Here is a 24452-nt window from a genome sequence, read left to right as displayed (position 1 = left end):
TGATGAAAATGCTTGTGAATTGAAAACGAGTGATGAAAATGCATGTGAATTAAAAAACTGAGTAATAAATTAAGTGATTTGATGAAAATGCATGTGAATTGAAAAACTGAGTGATAAACTGGCAAGTGATTTGATTAAAATGGTGGTGATTTGATAAAAACAGAGCCATTTTCATCATTTATCACCACTTTCTATCATTCAGCATTGCCATTTATCATTTAAGGCGAGCCCCAGAAGGGTGGAAGTAACACAAATTAACTGATAAATTTAGAGGCAAAAAGACTATTGCCTGTCGAACGTTCCTGTCTTCGACGCTTTCGTTTAGCTGCGGCCACATTTCTATCAGAGATGTAATGTGCCAGACAGCTTCGATGATACTTGGCATCAAAAGCAAAGAGATCTTGATATGCCAGCATTCAAAGCTCAATTTGTTCATCTGCTCTCTCTTCTGCTGCATGGAGCAGTTTGTCTCTGGTGTTCTTGCCAGTGCCGGTGGTGATTGAGATAAGGCTCTCTGGTCTTACACGGTCTTTCCCGCAAATGAAGCAATCTCTTCGGACATTGAATGAAATGGTGTCCTCCCTACTTAATCTTCCAGATAAGGTGGTTGGTGTAGATCAGTGATTCTCAACCTTTTTCATATCAAGGACCCCATAATTTAGTCCACATTAGAGCCACGGACCGCTATTTGATGATTTTGTCTCTCGGACCCAAATCTGAGAATATTTTTATTGTCAGATACGATTTTGTCCAGAATCCCATGACTACCTGCGTTGTAGGTCGAGAGATAACAGTGACACTATGATCACAACAGTCATTCTTCTACATTCTCCAACTGTGTTAACGTCTTGTAAATGAAATAGTGGTTAAGTTTAACAGTTCATCCATGTGCTGGGGACCCCCTGGAACGCCCTCAAGGACCCCTGGTGGTCTACGGACCCAACATTGAGACCCATTGATGTAGATTAAGCCTCATGATTTCTGGTTGCATCCGGTCCTTTGATGTTCGTCTTTGTGGTGTATGAGGCTCTACATAATTTATGATAAGACACCTGGATTTTGAAACCCAGTATATCTTCTTTGTGCGGAGAAACACGTTTGTGAACCTCATCATTTCTCAACTCGTCTATAACTTTTTTTAGTCCCTCATATGTTGGATTCTTCACATGAGGCCTCTGTTCTTGAATTAATGGTTTGGAACAGATGATAGTTTTTGCTGTTCAGTACGTCAGACTCATCAGCTGGTGGTTCCATCTTGTTGCTCCAGATTGAACTTCATAGTCTACAGATGGAAATGAGGCATTGCATATTACTACATTGCATGTTATTCTTCAGTCTTGGAGTGTACATGAACATTAATGTCTGTCATGTCTCTATTGTTTACATAGGGTGGAATCAGGTAATTTGGGACACTTTTTGGTAGAATTACCAGGAGACCATCAAAAAAGCTGGATACTTACTCCAATGATGTTTTTATAAGTTATCACGGATCTCTGCAATATTTCTGTTTTGAAATTATATTGTAAAGTATACTTGTTTAGAAACTACAGACCTTCAAACACAGCAAGACCCCTTCTCTCACGTTGATGGCATGTTCAGGTAAAATGGGACAGCTGGTAAAGTAAATTGGGACATTCATTTTCAGTTCAAATTTTTTTTTTTTATTTGAACATAGTACGTAGTACAATTGAACATAGTAAATCATAGCTTATAGAAGGGCTGAACAGAGTAAAATAGGGAATCAGGTGTTGTATGAATACAAAAATATTTACAATTAATTAATTATAATTATATAATAGTAATTATTATATAATAACAAAAATAAAAATCAACACTTTAAGTTTATAGAAGGGCTGCACAGAGTGAAATAACTGCGTGCCGTGAAATATGAACCGACACTGACACGATACTGCTGAAGGAAACCCCAAACGGCTTAGTAATGACCAAGGACAGATATAGCGACTAACACCCTGTTAACCTTAAACCTTAACATAACCTCTTAAATGTTTAATATTTAATATTCATCATATTTCATCCTACTAAATGTAGCGTGTAGAGTAGAAAATATCGAACTTATAATTTGGTAAAGGCATATACAGTGCATCCAGAAAGTATTCACACCCCTTCACTTTTTCCACATTTTGTTACGTTACAGACTTATTGTAAAATAGATTGAGTTTATTTTTCTTCTCAAAAATCGACCCACAATAGCCCATAATGACAAAGTGAAAACAGGTTTTTAGAAATTTTTGCAAATTTATTAAAAATAAAAAAAACTAGAATATCACATGTACATAAGTATTCACACCCATAACTTAGTACTTTGTTGAAGCACCTTTGGCAGCGATTACAGCCTCAAGTCTTCTTGGGTATGACGCTACAAGCTTGGCACACCTGTTTTTGGGCAGTTTCTCCCATTCTTCTCTGCAGATCCTCTCAAGCTCCATCAGGTTGGATGGGGAGCGTCGGTGCACAGCTATTTTCAGGTCTCTCCAGAGATGTTCGATCGGGTTCAAGTCCGGGCTCTGGCTGGCCCACTCAAGAATATTCACAGACTTGTCCCGAAGCCACTCCTTTGTTATCTTGGCTGTGTGCTTAGGGTCATTGTCCTGTTGGAAGGTGAACCTTCGCCCCAGTCTGAGGTCCAGAGCGCTCTGGACCAGGTTTTCATCAAGGATCTCTCTGTAGTTTGCTGCATTCATCTTTCCCTCTATCCGGACTAGTCGCCCAGTTCCTGCCGCTGAAAAACATCCCCACAGCATGATGCTGCCACCACCATGCTTCACCGAAGGGATTGTATTGGCCAGGTGATGAGCAGTGCCTGGTTTCCTCTAGACATGACGCTTGGCATTCAGGCCAAAGAGTTCAATCTTGGTTTCATCAGACCAGAGAATCTTGTTTCTCATGGTCTGAGAGTCCTTTAGGTGCTTTTTGGCAAACGCTGTCATGTGCCTTTTACTGAGGAGTGGCTTCCGTCTGGCCACTCTACCATAAAGGCCTGATTGGTGGAGTGCTGCAGAGATGGTTGACCTTCTGGAAGGTTCTCCCATCTTCAGAGAGGAATCCTGGAGCTCTGTCAGAGTGACCATCGGGTTCTTGGTCACCTCCCTGACCAAGGCCCTTCTCCCAGGATTGCTCAGTTTGTCCGGGCGGCCAGCTCTAGGAAGAGTCCTGGTGGTTCCAAACTTCTTCCATTTACGAATGATGGAGACCACTGTGCTCTTCGGGACCTTCAAAGCTGCAGAAATTTTTTGGTACCCTTCCCCAGATCTGTGCCTCGACACAATCCTGTCTCGGAGGTCTACGGACAGTTCCTTTGACTTCATGGCTTGGTTTCTGCTCTGACATGCACTGTCAACTGTGGGACCTTATATAAACAGGTGTGTGCCTTTCCAAATCATGTCCAGTCAATTGAATTTACCACAGGTGGACTCCAATCAAGTTGTAGAAACATCTCAAGGATGATCAGTGGAAACAGGATGCACCTGAGCTCAATTTTGAGTGTCATAGCAAAGGGTGTGAATACTTATGTACATGTGATATTTTAGTTTTTTTATTTTTAATAAATTTGCAAAAATGTCTAAAAACCTGTTTTCACTTTGTCATTATGGGCTATTGTGGGTCGATTTTTGAGAAGAAAAATAAACTCAATCCATTTTAGAATAAGTCTGTAACATAAAATGTGGAAAAAGTGAAGGGGTGTGAATACTTTCTGGATGCACTGTAAATATTAATATTTTGATCAAGAGATCAAATTACACTAGTAGGGGCACCACCTTCGTAAATGAAGGACCTTTACTCATACTAATCAGTCAATCTAAAGATCATGAGATCTTTCCAGTTCAGGGATTACTTTTCTCTGCAGGTAAGGAAACACATGACAACTTCTCTGCAATAAATGGGAATATTTATTTAACAATCCAAGTATAACCATGTTCAATGAAATAAGCAATAGGCTATAAGTCACTGATATTGATCACCATAATGAAATACTGGAACTATAGACTAAAATAGGCATGAAAGGTAATGAAACAAAATAAGGATGAAAGTAAAATGATAATGAAATGTGGGAATAAGAATTGGCAGCAGTAAATGGAGGTATGTATGGATCAATTAAGCAGAGGGACGAGGCAGAAAGTTACAGGACAACTGAACTATAAAGCCTAACTTTCTTGACCTATTAAGATGATTTGAATCTAAGCTTTTGCATCAACTCTCAGCAGTAAAGACGTGGATAGTCAGAGCCTACTTTGTTCAGTTGGGAAGTCTTGCCGGTCGGGCTGTCTGGTCCCGCTGAGCTCGGAGAGACGGACTCGGCGTGGCCGGTTACCTGGCAACGGCAGACGCTGGATGGAACAGCTGGTCTCTGGTACTATCGTCACGTCGGGGCAAGCAGCGCTACCGGCTCGTCAAAGCTGTAGTCGTCAGGCCTCTGGATGTAGAACACTGTGGCGATGTTGCACCAGTGTTGGCTGCTGGACGGAGTTGAAGTTTCTAGCTCTTCTTAACTGTTGTAAAAGTCTAAATGATCTTGTTCCTAAATAGCTTCAAAAGCAATCTTCGCTTGGCCGGGCGTTGATAACTTCTTAACTATTAGACGCGAGGTTCAAACTTCTTGCAAGCGATTCTTAAGTTCATCTGGAGAAGACGTCTCTAACTCCAGGCTCAAACTCTAAGTTTCACTAAAGGCGAATTGCAGCTAAAATTGTTGATCTTGTTTTTGGTTTCTTGGCGAGAGCAGAATGTTGAACTTTGAACAAGGCCAGATAAGAGAGTTTTATAGATCTTTGAATTTCCAGGCGTGGTTGGCCATGCAAATCACGCTTTGCGCTCTTTTTCTGTTACGCCTTGTTTACTAATTAATTTCTTTGTTTGAGATTCCACCCCGAACAGGGAGAGGGGGGGAAATGAATGTAAGAGGAATTCTTCCTCTAGTCTATTTTATTTTGAGATCTATTACCAAGTGATCTTAATAAAGATTTCTTTTTAAAGTAATATGCAGGTATTTTACATCTCCACCAATTACTGTTGTCAATTGATCAAAATAATAAAAACCTGTGAACTTACATTCATATTTATATAGCTAGCACATCAATGGAAGGACCTCAAATAAACCTTTCTGGCCTACTATATGCCTATACAGTCTTCACCAAGTTAACTCATGTAACTTGTGTTTCTAACTGTGTGACTAATGTGAAAAACATTTTAACCATTTAATACAATTAAACTTGGTCGATATTATACTGACCTGTCATAGCTATAAATGACCACACGGTGGCAGTGTGGTACCATGTAAAAGAAAGGGAGAGAGTGATATAATTGTAACTTTCCTCAACTAAAGTAGATAACATTGTGGGTGCATACAATTCACTACTAGTTAAACAACTTCAACATATATATAGTTGACACATTTAACCTATACTTCAAGATACATAAGAAATCAAAATAAAACATTTTGAGAAGTACAGGGTTGAAAGTAGGTTTAGAGGAGAATGTAGAGAGGGGAAAGATTTGTAGTTGTCCTGTTTCAGAGAGGGGGTAGTGATGTGGTTCTGGTAAGTGTCAACAGCAGTCTTTTGTTTCTTCGTACTGACCCATTGGTATGTCTCCCCGTTCTCACCCAATGGTGACTGTCCCTTTTGATTAATCAGAACTGTCTTGTTCTCCAAATGAAGAAAGGAGGATAATTCCCTATATCCAGATGTGTGAAAGGTATGGGTGTGTGAGTGTTTAGTTCATTAGTGTTCCTGAGTCCTTGAGTCCTTCTCCTCCTGATGGCTGGAATATAAAGGTCATTAACTGTGGAATGTGTGAGAAAGTTTCAAACCTCTTCGCAGTATCCTGTTGTTAATCCCCAAGAGCTTTTGGGGAGACATCTCCTGCTATCAGATACCACTTTTGAAGCTGTGGGTTGTGTCAGATAGACACCTTTATGGCCATTTGGTGTTGATTCAAGAAAGCCACAGAAAGATTGGGGCTTTCTCCAAAGGTCTCACTGGTATCGCTACATAAACCACCACACCTTCATCGATGTTAGCTGGGTTTTAGTTTTAATTGTTAGAACGTAAAAGGGCTGAACGGCCCAGTGAAACGAGCCAGAATACTGGTTATGAAATCATTCATAGGCCTACTGTGTGTAGCCTACTGCTACTGTGAAATGTAATTATACACAGTCTTTGCAGACAAACCCCTCGTCTTCCATTATGCCATAGTCCTCCCCACAGCTCTCGTGGAACCAGCAATGGCACTGGTGACAGCTAATCCAATCCTCTGTCGCCTTTGGGTCACTTTTGTCCCCATACATTCTCCTACAGACCTTACAGGGGTAGCTGCTGCAGGTTTGGCTTTCTGCTTGGCTGGCTGCTTGCTCAGCCTTTGTTGGCTTCTTGTTTTTTTTTTGAAGAAACATAGTCGAAATGCTCCGTGCTGGTGAGTCGGTAGCTAGGGGGTTTAGCCCTCTTTCGAATCCCTCTCTCTCTCTCTTTGGAATGGGAATCAGGTCGATGAATGTCACTGGGCCGGCCTGAGGGGAATCAAGAGACAGAAGACAGAAGGTTGACTTAGGTGACGGATACAGGTAAGTGACAGGTTACAGTGACGGGTAAGTAGTTAAAGAACCATACCAATGGTTTTGAGTGTTCTTGCCCACAGTGGGTAATGTTTTTCAGGTTATCTAGGCTACCTACCGTAGAGGTTGATGGCTGCTCATCGTCCTGATGGGTGGATGGGTCCTCCAGCAATGGGGTGAAGCAGAGGAAGGAGATATCTTCATCATCGAGCGAAGACATGACAACTTCCTCTGCACCCAGATCTTCCATGCTGAAAGTCGTCTCAGCGTGTGAGGGTGGCAAGGCGGGTGCTACAGTGGGTGGCGGTGGCACGGCCCTCTCCGTGGTGGTACTTCGAGCATAGACCTCAGCGGGGACGATGTTTTTGTTCAGGGGAAACATTCCCGTTCCCCTGAAGCCAGCCTGAGCATTCTCAACTGTGGCAGTCTTCTGCCACGCCTAGCTGAAAAGGGAGAAGAACTCAGTTTTTGGCAGCTTGAGTCCTGCCGTCTCCCTCGTCCACCTTCTCCCTTCCTCGTACCAATTGTGCTTAAGGCTCTTAAAAAGAGCCTTGTGGGCCGGCTGCAGGACATGTGTCGTGCGGGATGGGTAGCACATGACGTGAACATTGTGGTTTTTCATCAGCTGGAGGAAAGGCATGTTATAGACATGGCTGCTGTGGCCGTCGAGTAGGAGGACATGAGGTCTGAGGTCGTCCTTCGGCAGCTGCGCCACGAACAGCTTACCCCACTCAACGAAGAGCTCACTGTTTATCCAGCCATTCTCTGAGACACTGGCAGCCACATGACTTGGGGACCCATACACCCAGTCCACCCTCAGCCGTTTTCCTTTGAAAATGACAAGTCTATCTACAGGCTCTCTCACAACCAACTCAACAGGATGAAAACCTTTAAACGCCATTATCTGTAGAACTTTGTTTACAACTTTGGCCTATAAAACAAAAAAGATGATCCCCACTTAAACTGCACAGAATGACTGAAGTCCCCTGTTACATAACATGGAGCACACTCACGCTAATGATGTATACATTATGTCAGAAAAAACATATCATTGTCAGTACTTATGTGACAGAATTTAACACAAAAGGATTACTTAGTGTTAAATCATTTATCTCTTTTGTAAATATGTTTCCTCCTCTGTGTCTGCAGAGGCAAATACAAACTTAGAAATTCTTCCACTGTTCGCAAATACAATGCAACAATTACACACACAAATTCTGGCATGAGACAAACCATAAAATAACCTTCATATACATTTTCCCACTGGATCCAATCTCTCTCACATGCATATTTACATTTATTGGTGAACACACAAGATGAAACATAGCTGACCTCCATCTAATAATGCAGCATTGCATCAATACACCTTAACATTGCATAAGGTGCAAGGCACACTACAAATGCAACATTACATTGTCAATTCTTACAACAAAAGCAAAAAAACCCTATTTAAAAATCTTTCAAAACTTACAAATCCTTTTATGCTGCTTCTCACATAGGCTACAGGCAACTCCATCAATAGAATGTCAATGCATATTTCATATCAACTGTACCTCTTCAACAAACATTTAAAAAAAACAATTATGGGATCTGTCATTCATATCAAAATACAATTGTTTTTCTATACAAAATAGATTCCAAGAATCCAAGATTTTGTCCACATAATGTAGCCTTTATTGTCCAGAGCATTCCATTATACAAAATTTAGATTTTACTACATTGTCCATTCTTGTACTGACACCAACAGAAAAACATTCATACACAATTATAGATAAATAAAACTGAACAGAAAACTAGCATAGCAAAAGATCCATATTAAAAACCCCTTACATCAATACCTTTTATGTGACCTCACTATGTTATTTTCTGCTATGTATTTTGTAAACCATTACAGCCACTCACTTCACTTACATTTCATACCTATTTACTAAAATACCATCTACTTGGAAACTCTGTCTAGCTTCCTATAAGTGTATTTATTTAACTCACATGTCCACAAAAACCTATCTTGCTGGGTGCATTGCACCTCTCACAATCGCAGTGACTGATTTTCTTTGCCTTTCAATTATACTTACAAAAAACATTACAAAATTATATATTCCCCAAACATGACACTCAGCCAATTCTACGAGTGGGCGTGCCCACGACCAGCACAACACCGCCCCTATATAACAGCGCGCGAATTGTGGTTTGCTCAAACTCTTTCTGGTCATTCTTCTTCAATCATCCACGACTAAAACAATGGCCCACCACACACCTTCTCCCACCAAGCTGCCGCCTGCTGCCTCCGCTGAAGTGGCAACAATCAAAGAATGGTTCGAGCTCCTAACCGTAAGTAAAGTCCACTCAAAAATAGACTAATATCTTCTCTACATGTGTGCATCTACTAGTAACCTTTGCATCGATTCATTACAAACGCTACATCAACATGTATTTATGTTTTCACAGTATAACTGTGTGGACTCCACTGTCAGCCGTCAACTCCTAGCTGAACGCATAGCAGCTACGGGAACCACGGTCGTCAACACTGTTACGCGGCTGGAGCACAAAGACGTTGCTTGTACACAGCAAGCGGCATTCCACCAGCAATAGCCTACATAAAAAAAAACTACAGCAACAACTGGATGACGCATCGGCCAGCCTTCGTTCCCTCCAGGAACAACTAGACGACACAGAAGCCCGCCTGTACACCCTGGAGTGGGGACACATAATGATGGCAGGTGGGTGAAAATCACTTTATATCGAATGCTCGCGGATACGTGTTTGCTTGTGTTACACCCGCTACAAGTCATTAGCAAAATGAATGACAATCACGGAGGTAAAGAGTAAACATTCTTTTTTATTTGCAAAGTTCAGGCTTGACAAATTAAGTTCGCCCACCTTAACCTCCTCACTGTTGTTCCCAGCTATCGCTAACAGGGCAGGGGCTGAGTTCCACCACATCACACCAGTGCACACTGTAGGCAATAAGGCTTGCACGCTAGGTTAGTGAACACACTCCAAGGTTTACACACGTGATTAATTTCACTGCAAACGATTAATAACCACGTCACCTCTTAAGCCTGCCCTGACGGTCTGGCTGGGAATCAAGCTAAGTACAGTTATTGGTGGGGGAAGTGAACAGATAAACAAAACAAACAAACGAAAACAAAAAAGAAACGAAAACTAGTCCGCCCCAAGGGCAATACCCATATATTTTTGCCCGCTACCAGCACACTTGCCAGGGCGGACTAGACAGAAAAAGAAACCCCAAAAAACAAACTGGCAACGAACGAAAAATAGTCCCACGGCAAGAGCAGCTAGTGGACCACTGATGCTCTGCAGGAAACAAAAATTAACAATCTTAGACACTTTATTTTAAAATGCATACCAATTAAATGTTAAAAAACTATTTTAAAATACCTGGTATGTCGATCTATTTCCTAGACTACCAGCCGCAACAAAGAACAGGGAAGCAGGTCTGAAATACATGAAAACCATTCATGTCACACACACATTCAAACCTGACAGTAAAAACACTACACAGAAAACAGCTTTAGGCCTACCCGTTGTTCCTGCACTCCGGTCTTCCCTGCAGGCCAGCATGGAATGAGATGTGCACCTGCCTCACTCCACCGGCCTGAACCAACCGCTGCAACCTGCGTTCCTCCTGCAGGTAGCCCTATATCTACAAACCCTGCTAATTGGTGCACCTCCCCTTTTTTACTCAGTGCCACCTGCCACACTTATAATCGCACAACCTACAGCTTTATCAACATTTTTTCCTCCTTCACAAGATATGGATGCAGATGACCCCGCCACCGCCTACCATGCTCTCTCCCGTCAGTGCTGCCGCCGCCGCCCCCCCGTCGCCATGCCCACGGACGCTGACGCTCTCCAGACTGTCGACGAGGAACGGCAGCTGGCTTGATTTTTCTTTTTTATATTGTTTCTTTTGATTTTTTTGCACTTTTTAATAAACATATGCCACTGTTTTAAACTCTTGATACTGCATGCTCCTTATTTCTGGTTACGCATTCAATTACTGCTTTTTCTGTCGTGTTCGCGTCATGGGCTACATACATCTATAAATGTACGCCAGATGACGACAAAAGCCTGCGCTACATCCACAAACCCACATAGACTCTCGCCTTAAATGGCTAATGTGGCAAGCAAAAATATCGCTATCAACAAAAGCCACCCACACTAACGGCTGCCACCACAACAACTACAGTCTAGCGTGTTTTGCCGCAGTTAACTACGCCTTGGATAATCAAGAAGAAAACTTTTGTCCGTATACATGTAAACCGTGCCTATTACCTGCTACTTCTCACCGGAAATGCCACCAGCTGTATCGTTCCACTTGTGCTGCATTTACTGTCATTGTTAAGCTCGGAAATTCTAGTTTCCAGCGAGACAACGCATATCGATGTACACTGCCAGTCACATTATCACACATCTTGTAATCACAACCTGCTCTTATATTTACACCATTCATATTTATACGCCTTCAAAGTTAAAGCCTTTGCCATAACACATAGTTTATTAAATATACAATGAACTTACATAACCTAACTGTTAAATCCCCTATTTTCACAACACAGCTAAAAGTTCAATTGCATCTTCATTCTAGCTTGATACAAACCTATTGTACCCCTACTACCAACCTTGCCCACTTCCATTTGATCTTACACCTTAAACATTAACCCCTTAACTGAAACTGATACAACACTAAAAATCAACACTCCACTGATTCCCAAAACCTAACTACTACCAACCCACTACTGCCCTAAAGAACACAAAACCCCCACACACAAATTACCAATTTTATTCTTTATTTACCAATTAATACTTTTACATTATTCAAACCTTCCACTTCATCTTGTTTAACTCTCCTTCTTCCTATTCAAGCTATTCCAACTTCCTTTATAAAATAGCTATTTCTTCTTCCTGTTCCTTCCTCCTTTACTACTTTCTTCTCATTCTTTCCTCACATTTATATTACAACAGTCTATTAAAGGTATTCTACAGCCAGCTCCTCCAAAAAAAACACTTACCTATACTATGCTCTGACAGAATTTCCCACACTATTCACATTGCTTCACAGTCCTGATGTTCCATGGATGTCCTGCTATCCTGTTACTGCAAGACCTTGTGGGTCACATATGGCCATTATGTCCAATTCCATATCTACAAGTTTGTTTATTGTACATTTCTGCTTTACAGCGGTTCATCGCATACACACTAACACTGGCCACCATGTATACCACACCTTGACCATAGAAAGCTGTGCAAGGCTTGACTTTCAATTACACAACATGAGCAGGACAACACATCCATTCCACATTTCACATGTCAATGTTTCGCCATGACACAGGAAGCTGTGATAACTTGAATGTACATTGTCCAATTTCCATCACATTTCACATGCTGGACAAGAGTCCAGGCCTGAGGACATCTACAGGCCAATTGGGAGTCATAGGCATTGCGCCACCTACTGGCGACAGGAAGTAAGCCTTGTGTGACAATCACCACATGATTTACATGGAATTTTCATGGTGTGGGCCACGTCGACCGGTCGGTGTCGGGTAACGCAGCACACCCCAACTTGCACACAGAGGCGAGGGCCCGCTCATCACTGCTTGCAGTTTTAATTATTATTATTATTGTTAAGATTATTATTATTATTATTATTATATTTATATTAGGCCTATATATGTATTATTTATTTATATTATTATTATTATCATTATTATTATTATTAGTAGTAGTAGTAGTAGTAGTATTAGTATTATTATTATTCTGTGTTTAACTGGACAGTTGGAATATCATTATCATTAGTTTCCCAGGGAGCAAAAAAGCCACATGAATAGAAATTATATTTATGAGTGTTAAACAAATGCAACGGTTACATTCAAACATTAATCACAGGCGTAGGCCTATTACAAACAGCAGCCAATCAGAAATGCCAAACAAGAAGCATTCTTATTAATTGTTCCAACGGAAAACAAGAGCAGCCCACCAAGAAAAACGTCTGAGGCTATTGGAAAAAAAAGCAGAAGGATAGGCTATATCTTGACTTTCAAAGGAAATAAGCTAAATTGCTTTGAAAGTTAGGGTGAGCCCTGCGCTTGGTGGTTCTCTGCTAGTTTCTTCACTGCGGGTTGCAGAGAAGTTAGTTTCAGCCATAGTGCGCCTGAGGCCATCAAGTCCAAGCGATTGCGGTACTTGGACTGCATGTGGAGGACCTGGCTGAATCCCTGCTCAACTAAATATGTTGTTGGGAAAGCAAGAAGCAGCAGCCTGGTCTTCTCCCAGAGAGCCGGGTAACGCTGGGCATATTTGACCCACATGCTGCCCCAGCCAGAGGTGCGGAAAGTAGCCTGAGCCTCGTCGTCGCACTGGATGTCGATAAGATGCTCCTGGACAGCGGGCTCGCATTCGGTCACGTCCGCCTGAAAGGGCTGCACCACCCAGACGGGAACATCGAGGTTCAGGAGGTCCCTGAAGCGGATCTCCATGTCGGCCTTAACCATCCTCAGGTGGTCGATGTAAATGAGGAGGCGGTCATCGGTAAGAGCCTCAGACACCTGCAATGAGTATAACCAGCAAATTGCTCTCTGGTGCAGATTTTTAGACGATTTTGAACTGGTTATTTTATTGCTAATTACTAGTCTACTAATAAATGTTTCTTTATATTTATAATGCATAGGGATATAGGCCTATATTTTCAGACAAGTCAATATAATAAACATTACAACATAATGTATTCATAGAAAACAAATATATTAATTATAATAATAGCGGGCCTATTATATCTATTTAGCTTCTGAAAAATAGTAGATCACCTTGGTCAACTGCGGGAAATGCGCAAACTGCCTCCTGCCTATGCTCTGCTTGTACAGATCCAGCCTGGAAGTGAGACTGTGAATGACCGCCTTGCACTGGACCAGAGTAACGCCATTTCCTTGGAGCTTTAGGGTGACTTCATTCATCTTTTCAAAAAAGTCTGCGAGGTACATGATGTCGCAGCGGCTGGATGACACCTTTTCCCCGAGAGCTGCATCAACCTCCTCCAGGAACTCCACGATGCTGTCAAACAGCTCACAAAAACGAGCAAGGCAGTTTCCCTTTGAGAGCCAGTGGACATCATTATGGAGAAGAAGACGCTCAAATGTCATCATTTTCCTGACACAGCTGTCAGAAGAGCCTGTCATTCACGGGATGGGCTTTAATTTTGTTTATTGCCTTGACTGCAACATTGAGAGACTCGTGGAGAGGTGGACTTTTAGATTTGGCCACAAGGTTGTGGCGGTGCAAGACACAGTGGACTGTGAGGACATGCGGGACCTGCTCCTTCAGCAGAGCGGTGAAGCCACGGTACCTGCCAACCATGGAGGGGGCACCATCAGTGGCGCATGCGAGGATGTTGGTGATGGGGATTGACTTCTCCTGTAGATGCGCATAAAGCGCATTAAAAATGGTCTGGCCCTTGGTGTCTGTTTCCAGATATTTGGAAAACAAAAATTCCTCAGCCATCTCCTGACTGTTGGAGGCCTTATAGCGGACATAGGCCATCAGCAGAGCGTTGTTGTCAGAGGTGGTTGTCTCATCCAGCTGAAGGCTGAATGGAGAGTTCCGCAGGATGGCACACAGCTGCTCCTCTGTATCGGCGGCCATTTCATTTATCTACAATACTATTTGTTTACTGACTCACTGTTTTCTTTTTTGACAGTGAATTAGAACTGTTTGGCCTTAATCTCCAACAAAATTTGAGTGAGGAGGCAATGGAAAGGCTTACCATTTTTAAAGAAAAAATGGAAAGTGCCCTCAAATCTGAAGATTTTCTAAACAGACTGTAAATTTGTACTTTATTAGGTGCAATAAATTCTTTGACACACTCTGTCACAGTCTGGCATCTATGTCTCTCAGATGCCATTCTCCACCTGCCCTACATCAACCCTCGTTAGCCCTGCCCTGCGTGTTTTCCCCAACCAATCAGCTCTCCCTGTTTCCCGCCAGTCACCAGCTGTCCCTTGTTTAGTTGGATTACTAGTCCAGTAATTATGTCTCAGCCACCTGCCTTTGTTTGCTGGTTTGTTTGTCTTTGTTTACCTAGTTCTTGTAACTATAGTCTTTGTTACTCTGAGGCCTGTACTACAAAGCAGGATTTAGGGTTAGCAAGGTAACTTCAGGTTTAACCCTGGGTTTTTAGGGTTGCGACGGTGGTTCACTTTTAACCAGGGTAGATCACCATGGTAACTTATGCTGGACGGCTAACCTGCTCCGGAGCAGGTTAAAGGTCCCATATTATGCTCTTTTTAGCTGTTTAAAACATTTCTCAGTGCTCTTTAAAATAAGGTTATGAATTCTGTTGCAAAAAATCACACAAATCCAGGCTCTGTGGGGACCTCTCCATCTTCTCTGTCCCATAAAAACGATATCTAACGTTACCTGCCGTGTCTCGCACTGTAACTATACCGTATGGTTTGTTTGATTTGCTTTTAGCCTGACGTTCACCGGTGCCGGTGGTTTGAGGCTGTTTAGTAAGCTCGTCAACACAGTAGGTGTCGGTAGCTTTTTACTGGTGTCGGTAGCTTTTTACTAATTTGATAGCTGCTGTAATGTTGTTCCATCAAGTTTCTTACAATTGCCGTTGTACTGGCTAGCGATAGGAAACAAATCCACACCAGACATTGTGTAGTTATTACGTTCAATTACATCAAATTGATGTGAAGACGCAAAAGAAGAACTCATCTGCGGTGGATACAAATATTGTCACGACACCGGCAAACATATGGGTATGTCCCATGCTATCTACCATTTGGACATATGACTGTCGTAATTTATGCCAGTGTTACTCAGCTATAACGCTAGCTCAACAGTTTTAGAACTATAGCTGAAATATTCAAAAACTGCATCTCATGGAGGCCTGCTGGTCATTCTCCCTGTACATAACATCTTACCTCTTTTAGAGTTGACACCTTTGTTTGTCCTGTACATTAGGTTGTACAGTACTCACATCTACTCTAAATTGTCTGTGCTAATAAACATATAATATAGATAAACGTAATTGTCAGTGTAATGTTCGTATAAAGCTTGCAAAATTCAATAACAGTTACCCTTTCTCATTCCTTAGGTTACCAGAAGAATGAAGCAGCTTCATGCATGTTGATCATCCTGGTCTGGAGCCTGTATGTTTGAATGTGTTCTCACTACAGAATGCAATGAACATTTATAAAGCAGACTACGGGCCCTTACAGCTTAGAGGTAGAGAGCAGTAAGTTTCTTTTATGCATTCTGTGCATGAATTGATTTGAACATGTGACTTTAGATAATATTTTACATGACAATAAATTTGAGTAAAATAACTGTGTTATACTTTATTACACATCCATGTAGAAAAAACTTTAGCACACATAAAGGTATTTTAGTGACAGGGGTATAGGCCAAAAGTTACTGAAAAAGTAATATAATCCCACACACTGTCTACACATGGTGCTTTATTATAAAGCACCATGCAAGTGTAGACAGTGTGTGTGGGTTTCCCTTTACACACCCATGTAAATTAAATGTGAAACCAATACGACATTCGACACTGACTGTTCATACAGAATACAATTATTTTATTTTAGAAAAGGCATTAAAAAAGGCACATGTAGAAACATAACACTGCTTGTGAAGGATCATAATGGGGTGCTGTTATGTTACAAAATCTACATCTGTGAGTGTACACAGGGGAGTGTTCCACTTATGCAGTTACTGCAGTGTAGTAAAGTAGTGCAGTAGGGTGGAATCAGGTAATTTAGGACACTTTTGGTAGAATTACCAGGAGACCATCAAAAAAGCTGGTTACTTACTCCAATGATGTTTTTATAAGTTATCACGGATCTCTGCAATATTTCTGTTTTGAAATGATGTTGTAAAGTATACTTGTTTAGAAACTACAGACCTTCAAACACACCAAGACCCCTTCTCTCACATTGATGGCATGTTCAGGTAAAATGGGACAGCTGGTAAGGTAAATTGGGACATTCATTTTCAGTTCAAATATTTTTTTTTATTTGAACATAGTACATAGTACAATTGAACATAGTAAATCATAGCTAGACCCAAACCGAATCTGCGTCATTTTTTTTCCATTTTCTGCGCGTATTGCTTTTTAAAATCTGTGGAATTCTGCGGAGTGGAATTTTTTGCTTCTTAGGTGTACAACAACCATATCGTAACATAAAAAATGTGTTTTAGAAATTCTAGCTACTTAAAATGTGTTAAATCAAGATGGGAATACTTAAGTATTTGTGATAATTGAGAGAGACAGCACAATAGCCATGAAGTTTACAATTTTTATTATCAATATTATTTAAGAAACTCTCTTTAAAGTGTAAATACAATAAATATATTATAAATATACTATAAATACTTTAAATAAAGCAAAAGTTGCATCAATAAATAAATAATCTCATGTACAAACAGGAATATTAACAAGCAAACATTTAAGCTGTTTAAGAAATACAATTGTGTGTGATACAGAGAGAGAGATGGATGGGAAATGTCTTGGAGTGTAAAATGAACACTGAATTTAAAACTCATACGAATACAGTAAGTAAGTAAGTAATTTATTTTTCAAAGTGTCATGCACCAAAAGGTGCCCAGCCCGCATGGGCTTACAAGACACTACAAACATAACAAAAAGAGCAATAACATAGTGAGCGCGAAAGAACAAATACAATACACCTCCATACATGTCAAACAATGTCAAACCAAATATGAGCACAGTCCTGCTTCTTAAACATTACAGCTATAAAACATAACTTAGACACATCTGAGGCACAGACTGTGCCTCTAACACATCAAACATAAAGCGCCCCCCCTATGCTGTTGGTAGGCATTTAACACAAACTGAGCTGCATTTCATTTTCAACCTCTCCCAGATCACAGAGGTAACATTTTCTATTCTCCTCTGGAATTGAGTGGAGAACATATGAAAGACAATAACAAAGAAAAGAAAAGTTTACCATAACCATCCATTAAACAAGGTTAAAGCTGCATGTCATGGTGTGAGTGTGTATGTGTGCACAGTTATGTGTGGGGGGAGAGAAAGAGTGAGGAGAATGGGGGGGAGATGGGTGGATCTCAGTGCTACTGGGTGCTGTTGAATTTGGCAATGAGCAGCATCTTGACATTATTTTCTGTCAGGCTCCTTCTGTACTGAGTGAGAAGCTTCGCATAATGTGAGAACAGCCTCTCAACATCCACTGAGGTAGTAGGGAGGTGTGAGGGGGGCCAAAGTTGGCATCCTGTCCTCCCTCACAGCCCACCACTCAGCAGTACTGACTTCATCTGCATCCGATTTGTCCATGCAAATGTAGCGGTGCCATTCCTCCACTGATACCTGGCTGAGAACAGGGATGACCTCCACATAGTCCTTGATATTGTTCCTGCCACCAGCCACCTTGGTTGGTTCAAAAGCATTTTGCATTTTGAAGAGGTCCATGCTGGGGTGCCTCTCCAGTACTGCTTGCAGCTTGGTGGAGCAGCTGGCCATGGCCTCCTGGAAGAGCACTGAGCAGGAGAGCCGCTCCTCCTCTTCCAGTGTGCTCAGCATCTCCCTGGTGCCAGGACGCCAGTCCTCAGCCTCTGCACTGCGCCCATACTCAAACAGCATCTGCAGGTCCTCCAGCTGGCTGAAGATGGTGGTGGCAGAGGGAGTAGAAGTCTCCTCCAGTCTGGTGAGCATGGCCAGGATCTCTGTGCTGTGCTCCACAATGAAGACAGCTTTGGTCTTCAGTTGAGCTCTCTTCTTCTCCAGCAGCAACTTCAGGTCCTGCACTGCCTTGGAGGAGAGTGGCAAGGTGGCAGTGAAGTCACTTAAGACATCTATGTGCTCTGCCAGATACTGCACCGCTTTGATCCAGGAGCCCCACCTGGTCTGCACAGCAAAAACAGGCATTACAGGAGAAAGACCCTGCTGCTCCATGAAGGCTCTCAGCCCAAGGCGACGCTGAGGTGCCTGGCAGAAAACCCTCTTCACCAGAGCACACAGCTGGTTGACATCTCCAAAGTTATCTGGAAAGACCTCCAGTACCAGGTTGAGGAGGTGAGCAAGGCAGGTGACATGCCTGGAGTTGGGGAAGAGACCCAGAAGGATGGTGTTGTAGGCCTTCTTCATGTAAATGGCTGAGTCTGTGACAAATGCCCAGACGTCACTGAAAGCGACATTATTATTATTAAGGCAGGAGATGATGGCCTGTGACACTCTGCTGTAATTCACAGTGTCTAAAAAGATCAGGTCTGCTCCAAGACCAAGACACACCGCCCACACGCATCTGTAGTCTCATCTGCAATGACATAGACTGCCTGTCCCTGAACAGCATCCTTAATGTCCTGTAGGTACTGTGGGAAGAGCTCTGGGAGGTAGTCTGAGCGGAGATGGGATGCCGCTGGAATGGACCCTCCCTGCTTACAGTGCCTTTTCAGGTTCTGGTGAAGTCCAGCACAAAGTTCTTCCTCTCCTGTTGAAAACCGGGGCATTTTAGTGTTTTACAGATAGGCCTATTTGTCGGGACTCGGGACACCCATCTTGAAACCGGGACAATCCCGGACAAACCGGGACATCTAATCACCGTCGTGTGTGTGTGTGTGTGTGTGTGTGCGTCTGTCTGTGTGTCGCTGTCGCTATGCTGCCTCCTCGTTCTCCTGTAGCACCAGAAAAAACTCTAAAACATTAAAGTGAGTAGTGGCGGTTTGCATTCTAATTCCGGAGTTCTCGTCGGAGCTCTGCAGGTGCAGATTCCGTGCGGGCCTGATCATAGCTTATAGAAGGGCTGAACAGAGTAATTATAATTATATCATATAATTAATTAATTGTAATTTTTATGTAATAACAAAAATAAAAATCAACACTTTAAGTTTATAGAAGGGCTGCAGAATTAAATAACTGCGTGCCGTGAAATATGAACAGACACTGACACGATACTGCTGAAGGAAACCCCAACCGGCTTAGTAATGACCAAGGACAGATATAGCGACTAACACGCTGTTAACCTTAAACCTTAACATAACCTCTTAAATGTTTCATATTTCATATTTCATATTCATCATATTTCATCCTACTAAACCACCACACCTTCATCAATGTTAGTTGGGTTTTAGTTTTAATTGTTAGAACGTAAAAGGGCTGAACGGCCCAGTGAAACGAGCCAGAATACTGGTTATGAAATCATTCATAGGCCTACTGTGAAATGTAATTATACACAGTCTTTGCAGACAAACCCCTCGTCTTCCATTATGCCATAGTCCTCCCCACAGCTCTCGTGGAACCAGCAACCCATACATTCTCCTACAGACCTTACAGGGGTAGCTGCTGCAGGTTTGGCTTTCTGCTTGGCTGGCTGCTTGCTCAGCCTTTGTTGGCTTCTTGTTTTTTTTTTGAAGAAACATAGTTGAAATGCTCCGTGCTGGTGAGTCGGTAGCTAGGGGGTTTAGCCCTCTTTCGAATCCCTCTCTCTCTCTTTGGAATGGGAATCAGGTCGATGAATGTCACTGGGCCGGCCTGAGGGGAATCAAGAGACAGAAGACAGAAGGTTGACTTAGGTGACGGATACAGGTAAGTGACAGGTTACAGTGACGGGTAAGTAGTTAAAGAACCATACCCATGGTTTTGAGTGTTCTTGCCCACAGTGGGTAATGTTTTACAGGTTATCTAGGTTACCTACCATAGAGGTTGATGGCTGCTCATCGTCCTGATGGGTGGATGGGTCCTCCGGCAATGGGGTGAAGCAGAGGAAGGAGATATCTTCATCAAGCGAAGACATGACAACTTCCTCTGCACCCAGATCTTCCATGCTGAAAGTCGTCTCAGCGTGTGGGGGTGGCACGACACGTGAGGGTGGCACGGCGGGTGAGGGCGGCACGGTACGTGAGGGTGGCACGACACGTGAGGGCGGCACAGCGGGTGAGGGCGGCACGGCACGTGAGGGTGGCACGGCGGGAGCTACAGTGGGTGGCACGGCCCTCTCCCTGGTGGTACTTGGAGCATAGACCTCAGCGGGGACAATGTTTTTGTTCAGGGGAAACATTCCTGTTCCCCTGAAGCCAGCCTGAGCATTCTCAACTGTGGCGGTCTTCTGCCACGCCTAGTTGAAAAGGGAGAAGAACTCCGTTTTTGGCAGCTTGAGTCCTGCCGTCTCCCTCGTCCACCTTCTCCCTTCCTCGTACCAATTGTGCCTAAGAGCCTTGTCGGCTGGCTGCAGGACATGTGTCGTGCGGGATGGGTAGCACATGACGTGAACATTGTGGTTTTTCATCAGCTGGAGGAAAGGCATGTTATAGACATGGCTGCTGTGGCCGTGGAGTAGGAGGACATGAGGTCTGAGGTCGTCCTTCGGCAGCTGCGCCACAAACAGCTTACCCCACTCAACGAAGAGCTCACTGTTTATCCAGCCATTCTCTGAGACACTAGCAACCACATGACTTGGGGACCCATACACCCATTCCACCCTCAGCCGTTTTCCTTTGAAAATGACAAGTGTGCAGCTGTACTTGCCCACAGCATTGAACGCTGCCAGCACCGTCGTGGTTTCTCCCTTCTCCCCAGCCGTTATTTCCACACACTGTTTCCCCACTCCCCCAACCACCCGTGTGGAGCAGAACTGGTCTTGTAGTCCTGATTCATCGCAGTTCCACAGATGTGAAGGAATGTTTAGCTCTGTGAGCAGGGCTTCGTACTCCTCAAACCATTTTCCCACCACCACTGGATTCAGGCCTGCAGCCCTTGCTGCAGACAGTGCTTTGGTTTTTTGATCTTCAGCTCTTTGTGACGTTTCATAAAATTGTTAAACCAGTAGTAGCCGGCTGAACCCTTGGCTTCCGAAAAGCATTTAATGCCATTAGCTTTGGCAAAGCTAAAGGCAAGCTGTTGAATATCTTTCTTGCCCAAGGGGAAACCACACCGAGATCGTATTTTTACTACGCTAGCGAGTTCTTTTTCCGCCACCTCTGACAGGTAGGGTTTCCTGCCAGAGGCATATTTGGAGCCACTTATCTTCCCATTGACCCTTCTTTCCAAAGTGGACTTTGGCACGTTCCATGCCCTTGCCAAGAATCTTAGTTTGGGATTCTGCCCTGCCTCCACTGCCTCCCTATATTCTTTAATGGCACCCTCCATCCTGTCCTCTCTCCACTGATTGTATCCTACTTTGACATTCTCTCCATGTCTTGTCTTCCCTGTCTCTCTCCTTGGTGCCATAGCCTATCTGTAATAAATATTTTTACAAAATGTTAGTTTTAGGCTACTAAACTGTTCAATTAGTGAACAGAGCTAGCATGAACGCATAGCATAGCCTACATTAGCCTAGGTTTCATGGGGGTTGTGGGGAATATTGTGTATCTGTGCGAGGCAAAATGTGTGACAAGGTCAAAATAATAAAAGAAAATGCCTATAATAACAGGGTATTACAGCATACTGCTAATATTTAAAGAGCACAGTGCCTCAAAGCTTATATGTCCCATTTTACCTGATGTCCCAATTTACCTGACATCACCCTATCAATCACAAAAATGATTTATAATTTGATGTTTTTAGTTATCTGTTATGTATACGTGGAAAACACCCAACTACAACCTGACCTCATGCCAGATAACCAAAACAACAAAAGAAGAGACTAAGTATTCAAATGAAATATATTGACAGTGTGTGTACCCTCTTCTCAGTGTCTAGCCTACAGATCCTTTGTCAGCTAGTGCTGGGGCTTTCTAGGTCACGGGGTCAGAGTAGTGATACCAGTGTGTGTGTTGCTGTGCAAATGCTGTGAGCTCCCTGATGCTGCCAGCTGCATCGAGGTTAACTAGACGACTGTTCACTGTTGTCGTTGTGGCCAACAGGCTTCCTCGTATTCACAGGCCCACATCAAACGCCGTCCCATCAGGACTGGAGCTAAATCGCTACCCGATGCTAATCGGACTGAAACACCATAAACTACCGTATTCATTTCTCATTCTCAAGCTACGTTAGCGGACACATCTCTCCACACAAGGCAACTGATTTAGCAACAAAGCACCACAGACTGTATTAAAAAATAAACATGAAAACAATGTGGCAAACAAGCAAATGGAACATAACTTTACACACTTTAGCAAAGCGGGACATGTCAAGCCCAGCTGACTGTACCCAACTGTAAATATCATCACAAAGTGGCGACACCGATTGTACGTTTGCTGTTGGGTCACATCCAGTTGGGATAAATCCATCTTTCAGGAGCAGTGTTGATGTAAATCCTGCTTTGTATTGACACGCATTTACGAAGCAGTCCGAGGTAAAGCGGTTAGCACAAACATGCAAATTTGGACTAAGTTTACTGTAGTCAGAATGTTATTGTAAAAACAATCTCTTTATCTTCCGATGCTGAGAGGCAGTGTAGAGCTCTGTGTTCAGCCTTGAAGCCAACAATGGAATATTTAGCATGTTTTGCTCTTGCTTTTGACATCTTCTAAGCTGTAGTAGCGAAGAAAAACAATGGCGGCCGACAGCCCACAGAGAGCAGAGAGGAGTGTGAGTGGTTATCCACCTTGGAGGTCGGCGTATGCAAATTGCTCCCCTTGGGACGTCACAAGGGGAGCCAAATCAAAACGGCTTGTAGAAGCACATTTTCCCAGGAAGGAGGCTAGGGCAACAATGCAGAGGCATTCACTTCTCACATTCTGGGGGTTGTTAGGTTGAAGGATGACTAAAGTATATGTGTATGGGCAAGGAAAAACGTGTTTTTCATAATATGGGACCTTTAATGGCTTAGGACCGGCCTACAGAATCCCTGCTGTTCTACATTCCATCAAGAGCCCTCAGGTCTTCTACTGCTGGTTTGTTAGAAGTACAAAACCCCACTCAAGATTGGGGATGCAGCCTTTTTTAACTCTGCTCCTAAACTGTGGAACACCCTGCCAAAGAATATTAGACAGGCTCTGTAAGCATTTTCAAACGACTGCTAAAAACTTCTTTTCAGCTTAGCTTTTAAATAGCCTTCATTTTAACTGTTTCTGTTCAGGATCCCAACAGAGCTGACATGGGCAAGTACAAATTCTCATTGGTCTTGTCCGGGTAATGCTTACTTGCACAAGTGAACACTATATGTGGGGGGGACAGAGCTTTACCCTGTATGATTCTCATCCATCTGTGGATGGTGAGGTTTTTGACCAAGAGGAGAATCTATGATTCTCGTCTGCCTTAGGCAGTGAGATCTGACGTAAATATCAGATCAAGAGTAGAATCAGGAAGACATATCCCAGCAAACACGGACGGACCCGGACGAATCAGTGAGAGCCCAATAGGGGCCAGATCAAGTCATATCATGACTAGTCAGATCTGGCCCAGAATATCACCCTATTTCAACTCGCATAAATCCTAGAGAAAAAAGACTTTGCCACTGAAATCTCCACGAGGATAACTAAATGTTTGTAATCGAGGTCAAATCACGTATTTTTCAGTCTGATGCGTTCTTATCCAAAATCTGACTATCTGACCAGCACTGTCATGTTCCTTGTGTAACATCAGAAATATAATTTGCGTTGATTTACAAGCTGATTTCGCGGAGGCGTAAAAATTCATAAAGTCTATTCTTAAATTGCGAGGATAACACTGCAGCAGAATATCTGCGTAGGTGACCAATTCACAAAGCACTGTTCAGTCACTGTTGCAAGCATCATACAATGTCATTTTTGGGGGGAATCCTGAAGTTGTAGCTCCGTCTTGCACACCTGCGAAGAAGCTATGAGTGTTGCCAGATTGGGTCAATTGAACTGCTTTTGGTTGCATTTTTGGGCTAAAAATGCACTGGAGAATGGTAAATGGAAAATGGTAGTTTAGGTCTTGAAGTAGTTTAAGCATTGAAATGTAACGTTTTGGGCGGTT

At 42.8% G+C, this 24452-nt stretch overlaps 1 protein-coding gene across 1 annotated transcript; it reads right to left on the bottom strand.

Moving 5' to 3' along the window:
- Positions 1-12660: 12660 nt before the first annotated feature.
- LOC139662716 (zinc finger BED domain-containing protein 5-like) lies at positions 12661-14227 on the bottom strand. The gene is made up of 3 exons (XM_071541441.1): positions 13796-14227; positions 13396-13677; positions 12661-13137 (listed from the first exon to the last, which is right to left on the bottom strand). The coding sequence occupies exons 1-3, from the start codon at positions 14225-14227 to the stop codon at positions 12661-12663; spliced, it is 1191 nt and encodes a 396-aa protein (XP_071397542.1).
- Positions 14228-24452: the final 10225 nt, after the last annotated feature.

The sequence above is a fragment of the Centroberyx affinis genome, unplaced genomic scaffold (assembly GCF_046629955.1).
Source record: "Centroberyx affinis isolate AG114_WGS23_722 - 3 ecotype Tasmania unplaced genomic scaffold, CSIRO-AGI_Caff_v1 ptg003878l_1, whole genome shotgun sequence".
In the NCBI taxonomy this organism is placed as follows: domain Eukaryota; kingdom Metazoa; phylum Chordata; class Actinopteri; order Beryciformes; family Berycidae; genus Centroberyx; species Centroberyx affinis.
The sequence above is the reverse complement of the archived record's forward strand: the minus strand, read 5'-3'. Positions and strand labels throughout refer to the sequence as shown.